Below are 8506 nucleotides of genomic sequence, written 5' to 3'. Positions count from 1 at the left end.
ATCCTGCTAGGACTTGGAGCACGAAGAAACCGTGGGAGGCGATGATTGCTTGTGTGATCATGCACAATATGATCGTAGAAGATGAGCGCCCGGAACGTCTCTACGATCGAGGGTTTCAGTTTCAGGATGAGGATGTTGTGCCTGAGCATGGAGGAGCGGCAACATTTGAACAGTTCACCCAATTTCATCATGACATGCGTGATTGGGAAACTCACATGCAACTGCAAAATGATTTAGTTGAGCATATGTGGGCTCATGTTGGCAACCAATAGATGTATGTTTTTTATCCGACTTGCAAAACTATGTGAGAATATTTTCTTTTATTCGGCTTGTAAAACTATACTATTTATTTGGTTGAAACTATGTTATTTATTTGGTTGTGGACTATATGTTCGCTTGTGAAATAATGTAAATTTGTATGTGAAATAATGTAAAATTTGTGCTATTTGTTGAAAAAGGGAGGCTAGCCGGCCACGCTGACATATATGGGTCGGCGGGTTGGACGCACCGTCAACCCTAAACAGACGGACTCCGAGAGGGCGGTCGACCCAAATAAACAAAAGGTAGATAAAAACATCGTCCGTTTAGGTCGCGTGTTGGAGTTGCTCTAAACTCTGAAACATCCAACACTTCCAAGCTGTTCCCTGTTATGTGTGATATGAAGTAGATATCGAAGCACTTCAAATCCCATCAGGCCACGTTGGTTGGCAGAGACCAAAACAAGATAGCTGACAGCCTTGCCGTTTGGGCTACAATTTGAGGCGACTTTTTCTGTCTCGCGGACACCCCTAGTGAATTCAGACAAATGCTACATGATGATTGTAGCCTGGGTGTGTGATCACTCCTTCTAGTCTTTGATCTCAAAAGAAAAAAAAAGGTCGACAAATGAAGAATGCCCTCACGCCCCACCATCTAAAACCGGGGTACATGTTGATTGATACAGACCCGATAATATATGTTCGGGTTAAGTACACCGATGCAATTAGATTATGCTGGTTAACAACCATGGCTAACTCTAGCATGGCCTCATTGCTCACAAATCAAGCAAAGTTGGCTCCAAGTGGCCAGTATATATACCCCACAACGGCCGAAGACAGGGCGACAAATTGCTCTTTTTTATTCCATCGGATCCACTTTCCACAACGGCCGAAGCATTGACTTTGCATCCCCTTCTTCGTCGTGAAATGTGCTACTTCTGTGCAGCCATGGCCTTGGCAATGGAGACGTAGAGGTCCTTCCTCGCCGCCAAGGCGCCGAGCACGCGGTCCCTATCCGGGAGGCACTGCCGCACGGCCTCGTCCGCCCTGTACGCCCTCGCCCAGCGGCACAGCGTCGGGTGGTCCTCTTCGGTCAGCAGCCGCACGCCGGCCATCTCCTCGACCACCCCCATCCAGTGCGCGAGCGCCCCGCCGACGGCGATGTCGAGGAAACCGATGGCGTCGCCGCCGAAGAACCTCTTCCCCTCCGGCAGCTGCGCCTCCAGCAGCGTCAGGTTCGCCTTTGTCTCCCTCGCCGCCGCTGCCTGCGCCTCGCCGTCCGTCCACAGCGCAATCCACAAAGGCTTCTTGAACTGCGCAGGCGTATAGCAGAATCGTCGAGTGTTCAAAAATGAAAGCTGGGTGCTGAATTGAATTACGGCGGTTGCTGTACCTCCTCTTCGAGGAATGTTGCCCAGAAGCGGGCGTTGGCGCGGGCGACGGGGTCGACAGGAAGGAGCGGCAGGCCGGCGGGGAAGGCCTCGTCGACGTACTCGACGATGACGAGCGACTCCGGGATGGAGCGGTCGCCGTGGAGGAGCACGGGGACGGTCTTGTGGACGGGGTTGTGCGTGAGCAGCAGCTCGCTCTTGTTGTTGAGGTCCTCCTCGATGAGCTGGTAGGGGACGCCCTTGAGGCGCAGGGCCAGCTCGGCGCGGTGGACCACCGGGCTGCCGAAGCAGCCGATGAGCCTCACCGGCTCAGATGACATCGCGGCAGCTTTGCTCCCTTCCATGCCTCGCCAGCCTGATTTTTCGCTGGGATGTATGTGTATCTGGCTCCGGCGAGAGTATTTCCCTTGCGAGAAACTTCACGGCAGCTTCGCATCGAAGATTAGCGATACGCTCTTAAATTAATCATGCCATGTGTCTTCCAGGGCTGAAAGCTCACCTTTCGCATCTCGAAACGACAATTATCAGCTTGTGATGATGACACGGCGTTTTGATATTTTTCCATGGTAATATGTGCCTTATTTATATATCATATAAATATCATAATACATCGGCCTGATATTTTTTCCTTCTGATAGTAGATGTTATCCTTTGCACAAAGGAACACCAAGCAAGAAAGAGAACAATCAAGACCGAAGAATATTCTAAGCTTGACACGAACACCTGTCACCTGCCTCCGACACCATCACAACTGCCATCAAAGAAAAAAAAAGACAAATCACCTCCTCATCCGAGCTCGACGCAGTTCATCACTAATATGCAGCTTTGTGGACCTCTGGCTCACCAAAGCCGATGCCATTGTCGTTGAATGAATCAGATCGAGGCAACACCCCGGACACGCCATCGAACTCCAGATCGTACGACTAGGACGTCACAAGAGTAAACCATACCTGCCTGCCACGAACCCAGCACACGATCCACATCTTCCACATGCCACCGATGCAAATCTGCATCCGCTCCTAGACAACTTCCAAGCTCTGCGCTGACGCTGGAGCAAACGCCGTCGCAACGACAGAGCCCGAGGACACAAGTCCACCATGAGGATGTCGTCGTTGCCACGTCATTTTTATTTGAATAGACTGGTTTCCAAATCCAACCCCAATGCCGATCGTCTCCTTGGGAAGGATTTGCAGATTCTTTATTTAGCGCCGTCATAGCCATCGCCGAAGCCACGAGGAACAACCCAAAACTCTAAGCTACTAATGCCTAAAAGTATCCACACGCGTAGATCTTGGGATCCCCTCACCACTGACGACCGAGGTCGCTGGCGAAGGGGAGCCGTTGGAGGATGGAGGGGGAGGGAAGCTCCTGGACGCTGGAAGATGGCGGCGGAGGGAAGCTCCCTGGTGGTTGGAGGCGAGATCGCCTTTCTTTCTACCCTGGAAGAAATTCTAGACAGCGGATTATCCCTTTCTACACGGTGTTTGAAGCTGGGCATTTTTCTTCAGTGTATCGTGTGTACTCTGAAAATAATACCATGCCTATACTAGCATTCTACAACGGGATGTCTATGCGGAAAAAAGAGAAAAGAGAAGAAGAAAAGGAACAGGAACGCCATGGCACGACACCAGGGTAGAGGGAAAAACTCTCATTGCCGCACGTTGCAGCAAATAATCGGGGTTCCGCACAGGGCGCCCCCGACTGAGCCGGTCCAATTGCTGTTACTTTTTATGTTATTTTCTTTGCCATTTCTTATATATATATTTTCAGTTTCTTTTTACAATTATAGTTTTCTCTTATGATTATTTTCTCTATTAAGTTTATTTTTTCTTCAAAATTGTCCAAAAATTCAAATATTTTCGCAAATTTAAAAATGTTCTTGTTTTCAAATTCATTCAAAATTTTCATAAACTATTCTGTTTTTTCAAAACTGTTCAGGAATCCCAAAAATAGTTTTCCAAAAGTTTGGTCACAATTTCAAAAAAATATTCCCAATTTCCCATTTTCCCATAAATCTAAAAAAATGTCCTCTTTCAAAAAATGTTCAGGATTACAAATTTTTATTCACAATTTTTATAAACCATTGGGTTTTTTTTCACAATTTTATTTAAAAATTAGGAATTTTATTTTGTTTCTTGGTTTCTTCAAATTTAGCCACTTTTTTTTGAAAAAAAACCGAATTTTAAAAATTGTTCTTATTTCCCAACAAATTTCGTGGTTTTCTAAACATATTTAGTTTTTTGTAAATTATTCGTATTTGTTAATGTTCTGTCTTGATTTTAAAAATGTTTGGAATATTTTAAAAAAATCACATGTTCAAAAACTGTTTGAATTTATTTCTTTTCATTCTGAAAAATTGTTCAGAATTTCAAAAGAAATTCACGGTTAACAAGAAAATCTTAGAAAAATTTCAAAAATGTTTTTCTGCAGCCGGATATTCTCTTTTAGAAATTTGTGATGTTCAATAGTCGGAACTCTCATCAACTCCGGTGGCTTGCAACGACACTCTCAAACTAGCGGTCGTGAGTTCGATCACATATGCTAGCGCTGCTGATTTTTCAGGTTTATTAAGTCACACTGTTGCGCTACAGTAATCGTGCTAGCTACGCCTGCCAATGGGCCAACACAGCCGGGGGATGTCCAAATGAAGGCAATCCCAGATCCTATTCGGTGCCTTTAGCGCCGGATACAGCTTATATTTCACTAACGGGCGCACACCCCTTGTCGCGATTAGGCCGGCCCATTTTTTTTCTCCTTTTGTGTTTCTGAAAGGCAAAAAAAGGTTGCGAGGCCCAGGCTTCTATCCCACAACGAGGGACTTGAGAACAGTACGAGGCAACGACCCGACCAGTTAGGTTACTGTGGTTTTGTATATGTTTTTATTCTTTTGATCTTTATTCTGTTATATATATATTTTTTTTTTCTGTACCTTTTTCTTTCTTTTTCAACTTCGAGAAACTTTTTTATTCATGATTTTTTTCTGCAAATCGATTAACTTTTTTTAGAATTCAAATAACTTGTTTCAAACTTGACAATTTTTTTCAAACCTGATGACATTTTTTTCAAATTTCTCTGAACTTTTTTCAAATTTGATGAACTTTTTTCAAATTTGGTGATTTTTTTTCAAATTCGATGAACTTATCTCAAATTCGACGAATTTTTTTTCCAAATTTTATGAACTCTTTTCAAATCCGATGAACCTTTTCAAATCCGTGAACTTTTTTTCAAATCCAATGAACTTTTCAAATTCCATAAACTTTTTTCAAATTTTGTGTTCAAAATTGATGAACTTTTTTACAATTTGATGAACTTTTCCAAATTGTAAACTGTTTTCAAATTCGTAATTTTTAGTTCCATGTGTTTTTCAGTTTTCTGAACGAAGAGACGAACACCAAAAAAACGAATGAACGAAAACTACACGAAGGGAAGGAGCGGTCGAAGGGAAGGAGCGACCGTGCTAACTGGGCCGGGCCACGCGATGCTGTTGCGCGGGCACCCGCTAAGTGAACGGGCGCCTAAGGCGCTGAAGAGGAGGTCTCAAAGGCAAGGCCTAGCGTGCATAGGAGCTCCCCTGGCAATGCAGATCAAAATCCTAGCCAGGGCTATGTATCGCCCATGCAGATTCCTATGGAATCGCTTACGAGCGGACGACGGCCCTTTGGCTATTCGTCATGCGATGGCAGTTCTCGTTTCACATCGAGCCGGCATTTCGACTGGCTTAGTTTGGTTTTTCGTTTCATTTGTTTTTTGATGTTTTTTGTTTTTATTTTTATCTTCTTTATACTTTGATTTTCACTCTTATTTCCCCCCTTTTTATTTCTTTTTCTTTTTATAACTTGTCTCATTTCTTTTTCTTCTTCTAATACATATCTGCATCCTCGTACACGTTGTTCACTTTTTTACACATTTAGAAGAATTATACACACATTTACCATTTTTGAAATACATGATTAACTTTTTTACAAAAACATGTTTTGAATATATTTTACTAACACTGTAGAAACATGTTTTGAAACTATTTTTAAATGATAAAAAGAATTTTGTTTGAACTATGTGAATATTTTGTACATTGTAGAAACATTTTTTAAATGTCATGAATGCACTTTTGAAACTTGCGAAGATTTTCTAAAATGTGACGCTCATTTTTTTTGAATGTATGTAACATTTTATTTAAATTACAAGAATTTTTTGACATTGTATAAATATTTTTTAAAAATGTCACTTACATTTTTTTTGAAATGTGAGACATTTATTAATTGTGAAAAACATTTTTTGTTACATGATTAACATTTTATTACATATGATTAAGAATTTTTCATACACATGACAAACATTTCTATTTTTTTCATTCACGTTATACATTTTTTATACAATCAGAAGTACCGTACAATTTGAACTTTTTTAAATGCAAAATTAACATTTTAAAATTTTAATGTAAAGTATTTTTGTAAAAGTTGGAATATTTCAAAATATCAAAAGTGAAAACGAAAAGAAAAATGTTAATGGAAAAACGAAAAATATATTAAAAAACACGCATTAAATCATCCTGATGTCAACATTATGCGGCAAGTGGTTACTGGGCCTGCCCAGTTAGGGCTCCCTGCAAGCGAGCCGTGCGACGGCCTTGCTGTGCGCTGCACATAGCCTCACCCCCAAATCCTGACCGATCGAGTTCTTCAAGGCTGGGTGGGCCAACAAAGTCATGGAATGCACCCTCATTGGTCCATCACGCACAAATCCTGGAATATATGTTCTAACACCGCATAGAAATCAACTACTATACATTTGTTATGTTATTCAAAAACAAATTATTCAATATCATTACATTTTCATTAGAAAACTGACCAATTATAGTTCTTCCTTTGGATGGATCAAACCGGTTCATTGTTACCCTCAGACCTACTATTCATTCATGAAATGGAAATGGAAGATTGTAGCCTGGCTCAGGAATGCACGGTAATATTAGTTGGCATTTCGATAGCTTTGCATTCTTCTCCTTCCACTTCAGGCTGATGCATGTATTTATTATTACATGCGGACTGCACGTACATCACATTCCATGAAAAAAGTAAGAAAGGAGTTTTCAAGAGCAAGAAAAAAGAAGCACTGCAGGCTGTAAGATTTCTGTTCTTGTCATGCATAGATTGGAGCAGGAAAGCATGCATGTATCAGACGACTAGATAGATTGAAACAAATTAAAAGTATTACTTTACCAAGTTGTTGTGTCTCTCTCAAACAAATTATGTTTGTTCTTCCTTCAAATAATTACATATGAGTGTTGATTTTGTTCCCCTCCCCCAAACAGTATCCTCTGGTTTTATTCGACACTGGATGTGTTGATTTTGTTGTGAAGTATGACTTCTTTCCCTACCGTGTCTTGCTATGGATCAAGTGAGGTTCTTGTACTAGGACAAAAAAAGGTTGAAATTGGCAAGTCTCTCGTGACTTATTTAAATTAGAGTTTACAAAATTATGATGAGCACATGAACACAATGAAACACGATTATGCATTAGGAAACACGAAGAAGCCTGATAAAATGATATCAAAACAACTTTAACTTGTTATAATTTGGAATTCACCTTGAAACAATTTGAACTGCATTTACACACGGTGAGAAATTATGTAGCGGTTGAAACACGGTGAAACCAATTGAAACTGTTTTTGAACTTGTGTAGACTTCAACAAATACTTGTTGAAACTCACACATGCAAGTGAATTTTCTACATGATATTTTTTTTGACAAAATCGGATAGACACAATTCATTTTTCGTGTTTATACACAATGGAACATCATGATGAACAAAGAACACAATGAAAATATCATGTTACATAGCGAAACCTCATGAAACATCTATCACACACAATGAAACATCTGCCACCCTGAATGAAACCTCATGAAACACATGTCACGATTCTAAAGAGTTTCATGCTCATGGCATCATGTTTCATGGTTCCAAACATTTCACTCCTTTGGATCTGGAAAATGCCACCTGAGTGAGAGCTCGGTGAACTGATGCAGTGAAGATAAGTCCTGACAGGAAGGCTCCGACAATGTTAATCTCTTGGTTGATTTGGAAGGAATCCGACACCAAAATCTTCTGCAACACTGCCGCCCCCACAATGATGGCTGTTGTGATGATCAAGGAGGAAGCCCATCTTTGGGCTTCAGCGAGTGCCAAACATTTAGTAATGTAATGTTGTAAGAGTAGTTGACCCTTCCCCGCTTTGCGGGTTTCTGTCTAAACTTTATCCCTTAACTACCGAGAATACAGGTCTTTTTCCTTGTTAATAAAATTGAATATTGAAGTTACCAAAAACTATATTCAATCTTGGTCTTATTCGACAGACCCCGTCACAAAAAAGTAATTGTCCAAATGGATTATAAATCCACTTTCAGTGTGTGGAATATATTCACCTGTTAAGCTTTTGCATGAAGATAATATCGAAGACAAGGGAGAGAATCTAGGTGGTCTAGTTGGTTTTGAGAGGACCATCTGATTGTGTGCATGGTACTATCTAACACTAAAGCATAAAAGTGGATATACAAAACTGATTTACTATATGCAATATCAAATCATCTAAGGGATTTTGGTGGATTTAAAAGCACACATTCCGAGGATAGGATGGATGGTGGATAGAGATGAAAATGGAGTGGAAATTTTCCGTTTTTCCGGAGGAAAAATGGAAACGGAGAGGAAATATGAAAACGGAAACGGAAATTTGCAAAACGGAAGCGGAAATGGATTTTTTTATGCGGAAATGGAAACAAAAACGGAACGGTGTTTTCCGGTGGAACATGCATGGAAATGGAACTTTCCGTTTCCGTGAATATGGAATTTCTAGTTTTACTATAGACC

At 41.0% G+C, this 8506-nt stretch overlaps 1 protein-coding gene across 1 annotated transcript; it reads right to left on the bottom strand.

Moving 5' to 3' along the window:
- Positions 1–911: 911 nt before the first annotated feature.
- LOC125546094 (glutathione transferase GST 23) lies at positions 912–2158 on the bottom strand. The gene is made up of 2 exons (XM_048710238.2): positions 1651–2158; positions 912–1570 (listed from the first exon to the last, which is right to left on the bottom strand). The coding sequence occupies exons 1-2, from the start codon at positions 1990–1992 to the stop codon at positions 1190–1192; spliced, it is 723 nt and encodes a 240-aa protein (XP_048566195.1). The 5' UTR covers positions 1993–2158; the 3' UTR covers positions 912–1189.
- Between the last annotated feature and the right edge of the window lie 6348 nt (positions 2159–8506).

The sequence above is a fragment of the Triticum urartu genome, chromosome 3A (assembly GCF_056163025.1).
Source record: "Triticum urartu cultivar PI428250 chromosome 3A, HENAU_Tu73, whole genome shotgun sequence".
In the NCBI taxonomy this organism is placed as follows: Eukaryota; Viridiplantae; Streptophyta; class Magnoliopsida; order Poales; family Poaceae; genus Triticum; species Triticum urartu.
Note: the sequence above shows the minus strand (reverse complement) of the source record. Positions and strands in the feature narration are given on the sequence as shown.